This window comes from Rattus rattus, chromosome X, assembly GCF_011064425.1.
Source record: "Rattus rattus isolate New Zealand chromosome X, Rrattus_CSIRO_v1, whole genome shotgun sequence".
NCBI classification, from domain to species: Eukaryota; Metazoa; Chordata; class Mammalia; order Rodentia; family Muridae; genus Rattus; species Rattus rattus.
In genome coordinates, this window is record NC_046172.1 from 128,297,754 (window position 1) to 128,314,377 (window position 16,624).

Sequence of the window (16,624 nt, forward strand, 5' to 3'; positions counted from 1 at the left end):
AATCAGGGTTTTGATGGAGCTAAGTTTGCTCTGAAGGATCTAGGAGAGAATTGGTTCCTGCTTTTCCTTTCCTGGTTGTGTATCCTTGGCATGTAGCTACATCACTGCAGTCTTTCTTTATATGGCTTTCTTCCCTGTCTGCCTCTATGTTTCCCTTTTTTGCTTAGCATGGTGGCATTTAGAAGAGGTGGAAACAGGAGAATCAGGAGTTCTAAGTCATTATTGCCTATGTAGTGATTTCGAGGCCACCCCGGGCTATATGAGCCCATCACAAATAAACAAAAAGTAGGTAAATACATTTATCTCTTTATGACCAGCCATTGGGTTATGACTCATCCTTCCATATTGTGACATTAGCTGTCAGTATGTCAGTATGAGTTTATTATAAATTGATTACATGTGCAAAAACCCTGTTTCCAAATTAAGATGTATGTACAACTTAGAGGGGGACATGAATTTGGGGTAAATACTATTTTAACAATACATAGACCACTATAAAAAACATACATGAATTGGGGGAGTAGTTCAGTTATCTTACTACAATTTAAAAAAATGTTTATTTCATGTACATTGGTGTTTTGTCCACATGTGTGAAGGTGTCAAATCCTCTGGAACTGGAATTATCAACAGTTGGGAGATGTCATGTGAGTGCTGGGAATTGAACCTAGGTCCTCTGGAAGATCAGCTGGTGCTCTTAAGCCCTGGAGTAGCTCAGTTATAAAATTTATGAGTGGCACACAGGAAGCTCTAGGCTCAATTCCCAGTACCACCAAAACAAAGCAAAAAGATAAAAATTTGTACATACCACTGCCTAGATTCTGTTTTAGAAATTTAGCATATGTGTTTAATCACACACCGATCTTTGTAGCTTGACATCAGTTCACTTCCTCCTAAATCAGTGTTTTTCACTGCTGCAATCCTATAATACAGTTCCTTATATTATGGTGACCCCAGCCATAAAATTATTTTCATTGCTATGTTACAACTTTAATTTTAATTTTGCTAGTTTTGATAGCTGATATACAACTCCTGTGAATGGGTCGTTCAGGGTCATGACCCATAGGTTGAGAACTACTGCCTTAGATTAATCAGCTTATATGTTAGAGTTCAAGATTTGGTTGTAGTCTTCCTTCCTTCCTTCCTTCCTTCCTTCCTTCCTTCCTTCCTTCCTTCTTTCCTTTCTTTTGCAGTGCTGTAGGAATGAACTTATCTGTAAAGATAATCGGCAGACTAATAAAAATGGCACAGAAATGTAGGCAGGTTTGGTGGCTCACTGCTGTAATCCTAGCACTAGAAAGGCTGAGGTTTACAAAGTGATTTTGTTCATACCATAACCCTGTTTCCAAACCAAACCAACCAAATAAAACAAAACCCAGAAAAGTCTCTACATGCGTTTGTGATGGCGACTTCCATTTTGTCACTCTAGCTGTCAGTCCTTCCTCTAAGGCAAATCACAAGGAAGGATAATTCTCCCCTTGGAGTCACCCCTAATTTACAGTGGAATTGCCCTTGCCGAAGTTGTCAAGTGATGCTAAATAAAAAGAAACAAAGTGTTCTGCTCTGACCATATTACCTGCCTTTTAATGGCAAATGACACGGACATTGGTACTTATGTTGTTCTTCAGACCCGGCTGCCAGAAGAGTGGGTTTCCCCGCTCTTTTCTGATACTGCATCTGTTCTCTAGACTCCTCCATCCTGCCCATTTTAACTGCTAGCTGGTGTTCCCCTGATGGTACGGTGGGCCCTTTTCTCATTCTAAGGGAGTGCATTTTCTACTGTGCCAGAGGAAGGGTCTATCTTTAGAAACAAAGACTTCAGTATCGCGATTTTAAGCAAAAAGAACGAAAACAAAAAGGCATGGGGTACCGTAGAACCAACCAGCCTGTCTGATCCAGGTAGCAGTGGGTAGCGCTCGGTCTCGCCTCCTTTCTCACAAGGAGCGTGCGTGACTGGAAACACGTACAGCCAACCAGTGAAAAGAAATGGTCATGACTGCCACCCTTCTGGCCCAATCATAGGTGAGTATGTGAGAAGGCCCCTTCCCAGATTGATGGGGCGGGGCTTGGGCGGAGGTGACGGTCATCTGATCTGCAGCGGCACAGGCACTGAAGGCTGGGGCTATGATGGCGGCAACAGTGGTATCTCGGATACGAACCGGGACACGGCAGGCTCCGGTCCTGTGGCTGCTTCTGTCGTTGGTGGCAGTGGCGGCAGCAGTGGCTGCGGAGCAGCAGGTGCCACTGGTACTGTGGTCGAGTGACCGGTGAGCGGGCAGGGCCAGGTCTGGTTGGGCTGGCCGGCCTGGGTGAGTTGAATCAGGCCAGGTTGGGTTCGGGAGTGCCATGCGGTGCGCCGCTGTGGATGAGTCGCCCTTGCTGAATTCCAGGGCTGTCCTTGGCCAGAGGCTTCGAGGCCCAGATGGAGACTTTTTATTCAGGGGTTTGCTCCATGATGGCGAGCATTCAGATCTCAAGGCTTCGCACGTGAAGCCGGGAACCCAAAGCTTAGGATCTCAAGCAATGAAATCAGGTCTGACAATTCTTTTTCTGTCCACTTCCAGGGACCTCTGGGCTCCTGTGGCTGACACACATGAGGGTCATATTACCAGCGATATGCAGCTTTCTACCTACTTAGACCCTGCCCTGGAGCTGGGCCCCCGCAATGTATTGCTGTTCCTGCAGGACAAGGTGAGTCTGCCCTAGCCTGCTATGTCTTTGTCCACAGGAAGCAGACCCCACCCCACCCCCACTGCCTGTTTCATAGGTCCCACCTGTAGGTAGGTGTGGCTAGATTTTTAGGAAGATATGTAGGAGAAGCCTCAGTGAGAAGAGTAGACCCACAGCAACAGAAGGGACCTTTAAGGAAGCAAAGGATTAAAGACCAGATATCTACCTAGTACTAAGCATTACTTTCTGATGTCCTGTAGCGTGGTGGGAATTACTACTCAGTTTCACAGATGAGAAGATTTATTTTGAGGGAAGATTGGTGACTTGCCCAAGGTGTGTAACTGGAAAATGACCCTTTATTTAGCCTGGTATATATATTCTATTCAACTGATATCATTATCTTGGTTTAACTGCTAAGGAAAGTAATGTTAAAGAGGTAAAATGAATTGCTGAATTGTGAATTGCACAACAAACTACTTCCAGCTTGGGGGTATCAGAGCTGTCCCCCAGTTTTGTGCTGAGCCAGCATTCTATTTTTCTTTCAATCCAGGTATCTGCACTAACAGGAGTAGACTATGAAAAGGTTCTAGTGTAGCATAAAATTATTGTTCAAGAGGATGTCAAGTCTCTGCTTGTCCCTTCCTCCTTAGTAGCCTGGCTGGCTCTTTATGTTTGTGGCCTCCCTCTGTTGCTGGTGTTAGTAATTGTGCTGGTTGACAGTCCTTTCAGAAGGTGGTAAATAACAGGTCAGACCAGAACTCTGTCCTACCACTTTTCAACCTTTGGTCATATGGAATAATCTTTGTAAACCATACTTTTCCATAAGTGCAAAATGAAGATATCCACCTATATCAGGAGTCTGAGAGAAGTAATCTACATAAATCATCTAGCCACACTCTCTCAATCTTAGGGCATTTCCTTCTTTTGACAGTGGTGGAGTGCTTGCTATGTGTTTGGAAGTAGACATTCTTGTGAAGGCAAGTAGTTAAGAGCTAAGTTAGCACATGGTATGCTACCAGTCTTGTTAGTCTAGAGAAAGGAGTAGGCTAAGGCAACACAATAAAGGACACTGTTTCAGATGACAGTGAGATTAGGCAGGGTCTTTGGCATCTTATTGGCAGGAAGGAATCATGGCTTTTGAGGATGGGCATTACTGGCAGGAGAACATGTAAAGGCCCTGGGCAAGGGAGTGCTCTAATTGAGTTCTAGGGGGTGCTTGTGTGACGGGAGCCTAGTATGTGATTGAAAGGTTAGGAGATGATCTGCTAGGTCACATAGAGATGGAGGAAATGCCACAAGGGTTTCGGTTGGTCTAAAGGTAGGAAAGCCTTGCATACGTAGCACAGAATCTAGGAGAGGAGGCTAGGAAAGGAGGCTGGGATTATGTATACTAAACACAATGAGTTTAGGGAAGCTGGTTAAGACTGCCTCTGGGCCTAACTGGGAGAAGCCAGAGGAAGCTAGCTGGGGGTTGAGGGAAGGAGGAATAAAACACTTTTAGACAGTAGAGAGAAGGGCATGAGATTGGCATTACCAGGGTCCTGAGAGATCAGAAGTCTGCTTCCTCCATTGTGTTCCAATGTCTTCCTCTCTCCTAACTCCCACCAACAATGGTAGGGCAAGGACTTCTTCCTTTGAAAAGGATCCTGCCCAGACTGTATAGAAGTTCATTGGCTCTGACTTCTACTTCCCTCTTAGGAGACATGCAGTAAATGTCCTTTGTTGTCCTCTTCCTCTTCTCTAACTTCCCTTTTCCTCCCCAGCTCTTCTTGCTGCCTGACCCTTGTTTTGTAGGTTATCAAAAACTAGCTGTCCATAAATCTCCCAACCCTATGGCTACTTTCTATATCTTGTCGTCATGCCATCAGAGTGCTGGGGAGAAAGAATAAGCCTTCCACTCACTCACACCATAAGTCCTGATGGTTCACTCTTTTGTTATCCCTGAGAATTCGCCCCTCCATGTCCTGGCCCCTTGTTCTTTGTGTAGCCTCCTAAGACATTTCTTCTGCTTCCCTTTTAGCTAAGCATTGAGGATTTCACAGCATACGGTGGTGTGTTTGGAAATAAACAGGACAGTGCCTTTTCTAACCTGGAGGTAAGGGTCTACTCATAGCCAAAAGGAAAGATAATACATTCTGTGCTCTCTCTCCCAGAGAGAGGGCCAGAGGCTTTGAGGGTAGAGGGCTTGGGATGTGACTGTCAAGGCCTGGAGATGTGGGACATTTACTTTCTGACCTGTTGTGAAATCTAATCCCTATGGGGTGTGGCTTTCCAGGTGAGGCTTTAAGGGATTATTATAAGGTCCACTGATCCCTGGCTCACTTTGTCTTCCACGTCTTCCTTACCATCAGAATGCCCTGGACTTGGCCCCCTCCTCACTGGTGCTTCCTGCTGTGGATTGGTATGCAATCAGCACTCTGACCACCTACCTACAGGAGAAGCTTGGGGCTAGTCCCTTGCATGTGGATCTAGCTACCCTAAAGGAGCTGAAGCTCAATGCCAGCCTTCCTGCCCTGCTGCTCATCCGTCTGCCCTACACAGCCAGGTACAGCCTAGGTGGGACGGCCTCCAGCCCCTAGCCTTGCACCTCAGATAGGGGTAAGATCCTGAGCTCTGTTGGTGGCAGAGTTCAGTCAAAGGTGACAGTATCCCTATTCACCACCTTAAGACTCTTACAGCAAGTTCCTTGTATGCCAAGAAGAGGTTGTGACTTAAAAGTATCCACCACTGAGTTAGGTCTATTGGGCCTCCAGAGATGAGACAGACATTGTTCCTACTTAGAGAAAACTTCTTCACCAACAATGCCCACTTTATAGGACTGTGGACATACTTACAAAGACCAGAAAAGGGAATGGGATTCCAGGCAGGGGTACTGAAGCAAATAGAGCTGTGGAGGTGGGGATAGCTGCTGTTGAGCTAAGCCTCTGCGTGACTGTCAGAGCAACAGGTGAAGGCCACAGGCTTAGTAAGTGGGACTGCTGGGAAGGGAGATGCTGGAAGGGCTAAGAAAAAAGTAGTGAGTTTCAGAGAACTGTTCCAGGCAAGCTGTTTGTATTTGAGAACAGAGCAACCTGTGGGCCTCTCACTTTTTTTATCCATAGCTCCGGTCTGATGGCGCCCAGGGAGGTCCTTACAGGTAATGGTAAGTATGTTACTGGATGATTTGTGTCCCCATTTTGCCCTTGGGCCAGGAAAACAGCTGGTTTCTCCTCACTGCAAGGATACCCTCCTGTTTCTCAGAGTGGTTGACTGCTTGCATATATGTTCTTCTATAGCCAGCACCACCTGACAGAGGTGTCCAAGTACCTTATGATCCCCTGTGCAAGAGCCCCAAAATCTAGTTTTTGCACAAGTCTAATGAGTCTCTCTGTATTTAATAGACAAGTAACATGCAAAAACAATTAGGAGGGTTTATCTTTGTGGTAAAGGACAGTCCATGTGCATGGAAAGGGAGTTAGATATGGAGTTCTCTATATTACTATAAGTTTTGTTTTACTTAGGTTAAGCTTGCCATCAGAGAGCCAATGACAGAGACCATAGTTGTCCCCAGAGAGACTGGCAGAGTGTGTAGAAGGAGAAATAGCTGTTTTTAGAGGTCCTCAGTGGAAACTAACATCACTGAATTCTCATAGTCTAGAAGGTCTCTGAAGCAGACAATGGGTAGTATTTCTTTAAGCAAGCTACCCAATGACTTGGCTCTCTGTTCTCTTGTCACTCTTCAGATGAGGTCATCGGACAGGTACTGAGCACACTCGAGTCTGAAGATGTTCCTTATACCGCGGCTCTTACTGCAGTCCGCCCTTCTAGAGTATGTATTCTTCTAGTAGTGGGGGATAGGGGTGAGAGGCATTGTGGTGAGTGTGACTGGCGATGGAGGGGTATGCCATAGACAGGATCTCTCAGGAGCCTCCAGTTTGGGGGATTAATGGACAGAGGATTGCTTCCTCCATCCATAGTGTCTTTTTTCCAATTTGTTTATGCCACTTGGACAGTGTGATTATTAGTTTAGGGAGATGGAATATCAGGGCTAGGGACTTTCAGATGGTATACAGGGTACCCACTGTGGAAGGAATACCAATCCAGTGGATTAGGTTTTGTTTTTAGGGCTGTTGAGAGAAGGCTTGTTGAATGTTTCTGCAGGTGGCCCGTGATGTAGCCATGGTGGCTGGGGGTCTAGGTCGCCAGCTGCTTCAGACTCAGGTGGCATCACCTGCGATCCATCCTCCTGTGAGTTACAATGACACTGCCCCAAGGATCCTGTTTTGGGCACAAAACTTCTCTGTGGCATACAAAGACGAATGGAAAGACTTGACCTCCCTCACCTTTGGTGTGGAGAATCTTAACTTGACCGGCTCCTTCTGGAATGACTCCTTTGCCATGTAAGGGAAAAAAGGGTTATCCTGTCATATATGGTTTCCCTGCTACTGTGAGCCCAGTACAGGACAAGGATGTGGGATGGATGTGTGTGTGTGTGTGTGTGTGTGTGTGTGTGTGTGTGTGTGTGTGTGTGTGTGTGTGTGTGTGTAGGTATATAGATATATGTTTGGGGTGAGAAAGGTCTTTGTGTGGTGTGTTCACCAGGAGATGGATATCACAGTATCCCAGGCGATGTTGCTGGGATATTTACTGAGAGGATCCTCTTAGGATTTTGGCTTTTCGTGCTTTTTATGTCTTGGTTGTTGGGTCCTGAACACCACACAATCCCTTGGGACCCTGGCCCTTCTTTGAACCCAACCCCTTGGACTGCATGTAGGCAAATACCAGACCAACTGTTAAAACCAGTTCTAGGTCTTCTACCCTTGAAATCTCAGCTGGCAGCTAAATGATCCCAAGGAGGCCTACAGGACTCAGGAAAACCAGAGTAAGGAATCCTAAGCTGGAGATGTAAGACCTAATTGTGCTCCAACTGCTCCTAATTTGGTTATGACTGGAGCCTTAGTTTTCCCATATGGTAAATGGGGACACTGTATTGACAGCTGGCTGGCTGTAAGGATGGATCTAGGGTTGCTTAGGTTGGAGCCAACCTGATCAGGATCTTCTTAAGGTCCTTCTAGAGCCTGACAGTACTCCTGTGCCTTGTCCCATAGGCTTTCACTGACCTATGAACCACTCTTTGGTGCAACAGTGACATTCAAGTAAGTTCTGTTGGCTGAAGTTTGGCTGGGCTGGTGTGTCTTCACTCTATTTTGTTCATCTGACATCTCTGCAACCCCCACCTCCCAGGTTCATTCTGGCTAGTCGCTTCTACCCAGTATCTGCCCGATATTGGTTTACCATGGAACGACTTGAAATCCACAGCAATGGCTCTGTTGCCCATTTCAATGTTTCCCAAGTCACAGGACCTAGTATCTATTCTTTCCACTGTGAGTACGTCAGCAGTCTGAGCAAGAAAGGCAGTCTCCTTGTGACCAACGTGCCCTCCCTCTGGCAGATGACTCTTCATAACTTCCAGGTATTGAAAGGGTGATGGGCCCCAAGCTGGTGGCAATAAGGGGCGGGAAAAAGGGCCCAGAGAATCTCTGCATGGTTTGAGCATGTAGCCAAGAGAGTTCCATCCTTGTATAGTCTCTGAAGGTATAACTATTCATTGATTCCAGCATTCCAGCACTGAACTGTTTGTAGAACCTTGTGGTCCCATCTGATCCATGTCTATGTATCTCCTAGATCCAAGCCTTCAATGTGACTGGTGAACAGTTCTCCTATGCTAGCGACTGTGCTGGCTTCTTCTCTCCGGGCATCTGGATGGGGCTGCTCACCACCCTCTTCATGCTTTTCATATTCACCTATGGTCTGCACATGATACTCAGCCTAAAGACCATGGATCGCTTTGATGACCACAAGGGCCCCACCATCACTTTGACCCAGATTGTGTGACATATACCAGAGAGGGATTGAGGGAGTATTGGTGTCTAGGTTTCTATTTTGTGACACAGTGGATGGAAAGGTTTGTCCTCTTCCTACTATAGCATGAACCCTACATACACCACCCTCAACCTGTCTTGCTTCCTCTTTCCTGGACAGGGACTTCCCTGAGGCTATCCCCCACTTCTACCAACAAAGTGTATTCTTCATAGATAAATCTTCCAGGCTTCATCAAGAGGGGAAGGGACCTTAATTCTAGGGTCCCCCCCTTTCCCTTTCTCCTTATTTATTCTTGCCCCTCTGCTATTATTTCGTGTTGTTTATAGTGCTTTTGTGTAGTAAATACTCACTCCCCAAGCTTTATGGAGCTTTCCAGCAATAGCCATGAACTTGAGGTCCCTTAATTTGAGAGGTGTGGAAAGGCTAGTTAACTGTCCAGCTTAGCCTTTATGGGTTTTTTTTTGGCGGGTGGGGGTTAAGAATGAGCGGTACACTGGGGTTTATTTCTGTGACCTGAGAAGGAAGAAATCACCACGAGAACTGGAGAACAAAGTGTGCTCATTGGGTTTCTGGTTTGTTCTCACAAGGATTGCCTGTCAAGAAGCCAGAAGTATGTGTGTGGGTGTGGGTGGGTGTGTGGGGGGTGCTCTGTTGTTTCATTCCTAATAAAATAAAGACGTGTTGCCATGTGTTGGGCTCCAGCCACTTATTTCTACACTGGACAAGTAGATTTGTTCTTGACTGAAGGGAAGAACTGCTTAGATGTAGTCCTGTCAGGCAAAAGAAATGAGAGAGGAAGGGTGGGAGGGGTCTTTGGTAAGCCGATACCTTACAAGCCGGAGAAGAGGGGCTTGTTACTTTTCCTCGCCATGGGAGGAATCCTGACAATGGTAGCTCTCCCAGCGCTAGGGCCAGCTGCAACAACACACTTCAGGGCTTCCATGCCTTTCTGTTTCTCCCAGGGGGCGGTACGGGAGCGCGCGGGGCGGGGCGGGGCGCGCGCAGCTCCCGCGCAAGGATCCTTCGGTAGACGTAGCACCTGCCGCCGGCCTGCCCCGCCCCGTATTTCTCTGGGCTCACGGAGAGCCGCGTTAACCCCTGCAATCATTCTGGTGCTGGGACCCAGGTGCCAGAACCCCTCCTAGAAAACAAGCGAGGAAATGGTGGCTTTGGTTGGGCGTGGCTTGGCCAGAGGAGGGAGAGGGACTCATTGACGCTGCGTAGGGATCGGGAGACGACCGATAGACGCCATCTTTGGTTCAGTGCGGCGGCAGCGGCGGCGGCGGCAGCAGCAACAGCAACACTAGAGGCAGTGGTAGCAGCTGCTGAGGTGAAGGAGGAGGAGGAGAAGAAGAGCGGGCGCTGGTACCAAGGCCTGACCATGGATGAGGAATACGATGTGATTGTGCTGGGGACAGGTCTTACCGTAAGTGCCACCTCAGGCGCTCGTAGCCCTGCATCATGCCATCCCCCACCCCGCAGTGATGCAGAGTCCGGGTTACCCGACCCATCCTCCCATCATTGCGTTCCTGCCTCCAGCCCTGGAAAAGCCCATGCCCACCCCACTACCTCATCCTAGAGTGTTGATGCCAGTTCGCAATTCTTCGTAGAGGGCCCCACTTTGGCCAGTATTCCAGCACCCTAGATCTTAACCACGGACCCCTCATCTTCCCTATCTGTGTCACTGAGGTGGAAAACTCACCCCCCTCACACACACTGGACTCGTTGCATCCAACCCCACCCTTCGCCTGCACTCATCACCTGCTCAAGTCATTGATTAGCATCTTTTACCATCTTGTGATCACACTAGGGCATGAAGTATGAAGATACAGATATGGGGGCTTTTCAAGGGTGGGCCCTCATCCTGCCTCTCTGCCTTTTGGGAGGGATAGGGAACCCATGGAATGTTCCAGAAACAGCGGGAGTGAGTGAGTGAGTGTGTGTGTGTGTGTGGTGTGTGTGTAGGGAGGGGGTGTTAGTGACCGCGTTCCCTCTACCCCAATTCGGTTTCCCATGGAGACCTCAGCCTTTGTCCTTGGGTTAGTGACAGTGACTGGTGAGAGTGTCCGTGTCCCCGTCGTCCCCTCCCTCCCCTCCCCACCCCCTGCACAAATCTTTTTCGTTTGAACCCTGAGCCTAGAGCAGTGGATACACAGCCAGAAGAGAGTCAGGGGCTCCTGCCCTTAAAAGGAGGAGCAGGGTGGAGCCTGGGATTTCAAGGACTTGGCCTTATCTTTCAAAGAGCCTTTGAATTGTTTCTTCTGTAGGCTCATTGTCTTGTCTTTTTGTGAGCTCAGAGCAGGTAGATACTTTTGGCTTGTTGATGCTAGAAGAACTGTAAGTTCTGTCCCCCAAGCCTCCTTTAATGCTCTAGTAGTTTACTCAGCAGGGTTATAAAGGAAACGTCATATGAAGCTATCTTCCCCTCCCCAGTTTTAGGCACTGGAAAGAGGCAGGACTTTGCATTATGAATTTTGTAGTGGGCATGAGGCAGGGACAAATCAGAGATGCTCGTTGGAGGGTAGATGAGGTATAGCTGCCAATGCCACTCTTTCCCCAGGAATGCATCCTGTCTGGCATCATGTCTGTGAATGGAAAGAAGGTGTTGCACATGGACCGAAACCCCTACTATGGGGGTGAGAGCTCTTCCATCACACCCCTTGAGGAGGTAAGATTTCTTATTCTCAGACTTGGGCTTAGACCCAGACCCCTTGTTAGTCTCCCACATAGGTGTAAAGGGAGGAAGTAGTTCTCAGGTCCCAGGCAGGAGAGTGGGGAAGGGAAGCTAGTCCTTGACATTTGTCTTTCTTTCCTGTCCTGCTTACAGCTATATAAGCGCTTTCAGTTGCTGGAAGGGCCCCCTGAATCAATGGGCCGGGGCCGAGACTGGAATGTTGACTTGATCCCCAAATTCCTCATGGCCAATGGTGAGGGAGATTAAAAAGGGCGATGGGGGTGGCGAGTAGGAAGATGGGGGATGGGGTGTTCAATCTCCAGAATATGATCAGTCACACTACTGAGAGTTTTTTGAAGGAAAACACACCCTTACTCCCTTTGGACACAGGTCAGCTGGTAAAGATGCTACTATATACAGAAGTGACTCGTTATCTGGACTTCAAGGTGGTAGAGGGCAGCTTTGTATACAAAGGGGGCAAGATCTACAAAGTGCCATCTACTGAGACTGAGGCCTTGGCTTCTAGTGAGTATGAGTCTCCTTAAGCAGAAGAATGGGGCTGGAGGGGACAAACTGTTTTCAGGACAGTTGGGCAAAAGGCTCCTCTTTGCATAAACCTAATCTTAGCTCCGTGTAGTCCTAGAGGCCCCTTGCTTTATAGTTTCTTTATTGGACAGTGCTACCAATCTTGGCAAGTTGCCAGAAAGGAAGTTCACAGAAGAGGATTCTTTTTTGTCAAAGGGCCTACTTGCCCTAAGTGGAGCTGGGAGGGTCTCTTCCTACAAATAGGAAAATTGAGACCAAGAAAGGTGGAGCAGTGTTGCATAAGAGAGTTCTGGTGGGAGCCAAGGCACCAATTTTCCTGGCCTGCTCTGTTAGAAAGAGGAGCTCTATGTCCGAGTAATGCAAATGATCTTTCAATACCTTTCTTTCAGATCTGATGGGCATGTTTGAAAAACGACGCTTCCGAAAATTTTTGGTGTTTGTGGCAAACTTTGATGAGAATGACCCCAAAACCTTTGAGGGTGTTGACCCGCAGACCACCATCATGCGTGATGTCTACCGGAAGTTTGACCTGGGCCAAGATGTCATTGATTTCACTGGCCATGCCCTGGCGCTCTACCGCACTGATGAGTGAGGGGAAAGCTGGCTGGTGATGGGAGCCCCTTGTCTGGCTCACACCCTCTCCACACCTGCCTATTGTACCTACTGCCCACCCTGCATGTCACTTGTACTCAGCTCCAGGCTCACCTGTTCCATTTCCATCCCTCTCCATTTGACCCACATCTTTGCCAGGTCACAAAGGGTGGTGGGAAGGCTGGCTGGTGTCTTTGTAAATGAACAAGGGTGCTGCTATCAAAGCATATTCCCTGGTTCTTTTTCCGTAGTTACCTGGATCAGCCATGTCTTGAGACTATTAACCGCATCAAGTTGTACAGTGAGTCCCTGGCCCGGTATGGCAAGAGCCCATATTTGTACCCACTCTATGGCCTGGGCGAGCTGCCTCAGGGCTTTGCCAGGTGAGGATCTGTCTTTTTCAGCTAGCATTACTGGTAAGACAAGGCCAAGAATGGAAATTACCTTGAATATTTTTGTGGCATCTCCTACTTTCCCATCTAATTTTCATGTATATTACTGTATCCCTGGGTAATGGGGGCATAGCCCTAGTGCATTAAAGTGCAGAGTAGAGGTTGGAGAGATGGCTCAGCAGATAAGAGCACTTGTTTACACCGAGGACCCAGGTTCAATTCCAATACCAATATACATGGTAGTTCACAACCATCTATAATTCCAGTTTTAGGGAATTCATAACCTCCATCTGGCCTTCATAAGCACCAGGCATGCATGTGGTGTACAGATATACACGTAAACAAAACACACACGTGTGTATGTGTGTGTGTGTATATATATAATTTTAAAAGTAGGTGGAAATACAAAGTAAAGAAGTAGGTCACCATGAGCATAGCTTCCCCCAGTTCTTGGTAGTACCAGGACTAAGTCTAGGACCCCGGAACCTTGAGTCTGGGCTTCCCTGGAGTTTGAATCTCTTACAGAGAGTTCTTTATTCTTGACTCCTGGGCTGTTTCTATGTGGAGCTACTTCTTCATGCTACCTTCTGTTGACCCTTTGCAGAACAATATGGACAGAAACACCAGAGAGGAAGGAATATGTCAGTATGGGCCCTAAGTTTATGGGAGGGACACCTGAAACAGTTGGAGTTAAACTCTGTCTACCTGTGTTCTCTACCCCACTGGTGGGGTGAGGAGGGTACAGTAGAATTGGTCCCCACATTTCTGAGAAGACTTCCCCATCATTTTTCTTACTACAGATTGAGTGCCATCTATGGGGGAACATACATGCTGAACAAACCAGTGGATGACATCATCATGGAGAATGGCAAGGTGGTGGGTGTAAAATCTGAGGGAGAGGTAAGCCTGCCCTGTGCATTTGTATTACCATGGTTTGGGTAAGATTTGGTCTTTTTCAGAGCTATGTTCTTAGGGAACCTTATTACTTGTGAGTTTGTTTCTGCTTAACCCTGAGAACCTTATAGCTAAAGCCTGGGTGGTCAATAAAACTCTACATAGTTATTCCTGTTGGCAAGAAATATCCTTCAAACTACAAGGTGTAGTGGCACACAACTGTATTCCTAGTACTTGGGAGGCCAAGGCAGATGGATCTAAATTAATCAAGAAGTATCCTTCAGAAGTCACATACTTTGTAATCCTGAATGTATTCTTTTGGAAAGGGTGTCCTGTATCCCAGGCTGGCCTCAAATCGTGTATATAACTGAAGATGAACTTTTAATCCTTGTGCTTCCACCTTCTTGATGCCGAATTACAGGTGTGTGTCAAGATACCTGGTTTATGCATTGCTGAATCTAGCCGGGGCTTTATGCATGATAGCAAGCCTCTACCAACTGAGAGGTATGCCTATCCCCCAACCCCCAACTATCCTTCAGCCTTGGGGTGCTGAGTTTTCGGGCCAAACACTCTCAAGTAAAAACCCTGGCAACAGAAAAAAAAGTTTTTGTGATCATTGTGTTTCAGCAATAGGGTTATCTATCCCTGTATGTGAGGACTGATCTCTCTGAGCTTCAAGGAAAGGGTTATGTACTACATACAGGAGGGACAGTGTTGACAGCTCAGAGCTGCCTGGCTTTACTTTTGGCTCAGCTTAACACTACCTGGGACAAGGGAATCATCCAACAGGTGCAAAAGCTTCTGCTACCTTCACAGGTGGCCCGCTGCAAGCAGCTGATCTGTGACCCCAGCTACATCCCAGACCGTGTGCGAAAGGCTGGCCAGGTTATTCGCATCATCTGCATCCTCAGCCACCCCATCAAGAATACCAATGATGCCAATTCCTGCCAAATTATCATCCCTCAGAATCAGGTCAACAGGAAGTCAGGTAGGCCAGGCTATAAGGGACTCCCTTCTGTTGTTATGCCTCTCTTCTCACAAGAAATCTTGGGGATTCTTGTGATATTTTGTTACAGAATATATCTGGGGATTGGATGGCCAGGGCACTTACCTTCTTCATGAGAATGACAGTTTGGATGCTGTTTACATGTTTGGTTGAGGGCAGGGGCTTGTGGTCCAGATATCTGTCTAGCCTGTAGGAACTACCTTTTTGTGTGGCTATTTCCTCTGGTACATGTTAACCAAGTGGCTTCCTGTGGTCAGACATCTATGTGTGCATGATCTCCTATGCACACAATGTGGCCGCACAAGGCAAATACATCGCCATTGCCAGCACCACCGTAGAGACTGCAGAACCAGAAAAGGAGGTTGAGCCTGCATTGGAGCTGTTGGAACCTATTGACCAAAAGTGAGAGGCTGAGCCAAACTTGATGGGGAGGCTGGGGACTAGGAATGGGCAAGTCCCATTATGAGACTTTTCTCTTCTTCTTTTCTTCCATTTACCCCTCAGGTTTGTGGCTATCAGTGATTTATATGAGCCCATTGATGACGGTTCAGAGAGTCAGGTAAAAAGGCTGTCCCTGTCAGTCCTGGTTCTTGCTGTCTACCCAAGATCCTCTGCCTGACTTCTGTGAATCCTGGGGTTCTGCCTATTTACAGGTGTTCTGTTCCTGCTCCTATGATGCTACCACACATTTTGAGACAACCTGCAATGACATCAAAGATATCTACAAACGCATGGCTGGTTCTGCCTTTGATTTTGAGAACATGAAGCGCAAACAGAATGATGTCTTTGGAGAAGCCGATCAGTGATTGCTGACTCCCCTCCTCCAGCCCCTGTTCCCCTCTCCCCAACTTGTGTGTCCTTCTCTAGGGCAGGGGAGATGGTATGGCTGGGCATCCCTGTTTCCAGCATCTTCTGCTTCCCCCACCACATTCCAATCACCCACCTTAATTGATTTGATTCACTGACCATATCCTTAACCTTAGTGATGGTTTGGGAGATGGGAGTTGGATAGTATCCTCTTTCTTGATCTGTCCTTGTTCTATGGAAAGTGGAAGAGTGTGTGTGTGTGTGTGTGTGTGTGTGTGTGTGTGTGTGCCCCCAATTTTGCTGTTTGGGAAGGAGTGGAGGAAAAACTGACTCTAACCCCCACTGCTCTTAGTCCCAAATGTAGTGGCCTTTGGAGATACCCCATCTCCTCCCCCAACTCTTATGTGTTGGAGAGAAGGGACCCTCCCAGCACAAAATTGCATTCCTTCTCCTTATAATTTATTCTAATTTATTAACTTTGGAGTACCTGTCTGAGCCCTCAGCCTTTCTGTGCAGCCTAGGGCTGTAGAGTGAGCTACCCTGGCCTCTCCCAGCCCTGGCAAAGCCTGGGCTGGGAGAAGGTTTAGATGTGACCCCCTCTGGAGGTTGGTCTGTTTTGAATTTCTTTTGTATTGTGTTCACTGAGAAAAAGTAATGTGAGCAAAGCAGAAGGAGGTAGGAAAGTGGATCCAAACCCCAGTGTGCCCTGCCCCATGCCTTTTCCTTTAGTGGTGGGAAACCCTTACCTTGCAAAGTGAATGTGAACCCTTCCCCAACCTCTAGTGTATTTCACAGAATACAAAAACCTCCCAATAAAGTTATTGAAACCTAAGTCTGGATCTTCAGGTTCTTTGCTTAAAGGTTGGGTTGTTTTGCAGGACAGTGGCAATTTATCTTCTGGAATTAAGAGTTGTATCCTCACAGATCAATGCAGGTTTAGTAGATCAGCTGGTGTTGGATGGGTCATTGTTTACTAGTAAATCAGAGAGAAGGCAGTTAGATGTGGAGGTTTGGGTTCAAGGCTATACTGATCTCTCTCAGGCAGAATAGCACAGGTGAGATGGTTCAATGGGTAAAAGCACTTTTCAGGTAACCATGAGTTTGATCTTTGGAGCCCATGTAAAGGGGGAAGGAAAAAACTGACTGCAATATAACCTCTGCACATGTTCAGTAGCTTGTGCACAC

The 16,624-nt window shown here is 47.3% G+C and overlaps 2 protein-coding genes across 2 annotated transcripts; both read left to right on the forward strand.

The window, feature by feature from the left end:
* The first annotated feature begins 1,594 nt into the window (after positions 1-1,594).
* Atp6ap1 (ATPase H+ transporting accessory protein 1) lies at positions 1,595-9,218 on the forward strand. Its single transcript, XM_032889321.1, has 10 exons — positions 1,595-2,264; positions 2,562-2,688; positions 4,688-4,762; positions 5,019-5,212; positions 5,769-5,809; positions 6,390-6,475; positions 6,808-7,046; positions 7,755-7,802; positions 7,891-8,119; positions 8,332-9,218. The coding sequence occupies exons 1-10, from the start codon at positions 2,122-2,124 to the stop codon at positions 8,539-8,541; spliced, it is 1,392 nt and encodes a 463-aa protein (XP_032745212.1). The 5' UTR covers positions 1,595-2,121; the 3' UTR covers positions 8,542-9,218.
* Positions 9,219-9,765: 547 nt separating this feature from the next.
* On the forward strand, positions 9,766-16,271 carry Gdi1 (GDP dissociation inhibitor 1). The gene is made up of 11 exons (XM_032889322.1): positions 9,766-9,955; positions 11,090-11,197; positions 11,357-11,456; positions 11,594-11,728; positions 12,139-12,337; positions 12,592-12,723; positions 13,533-13,632; positions 14,443-14,614; positions 14,890-15,034; positions 15,137-15,191; positions 15,286-16,271. The coding sequence occupies exons 1-11, from the start codon at positions 9,911-9,913 to the stop codon at positions 15,436-15,438; spliced, it is 1,344 nt and encodes a 447-aa protein (XP_032745213.1). The 5' UTR covers positions 9,766-9,910; the 3' UTR covers positions 15,439-16,271.
* Positions 16,272-16,624: the final 353 nt, after the last annotated feature.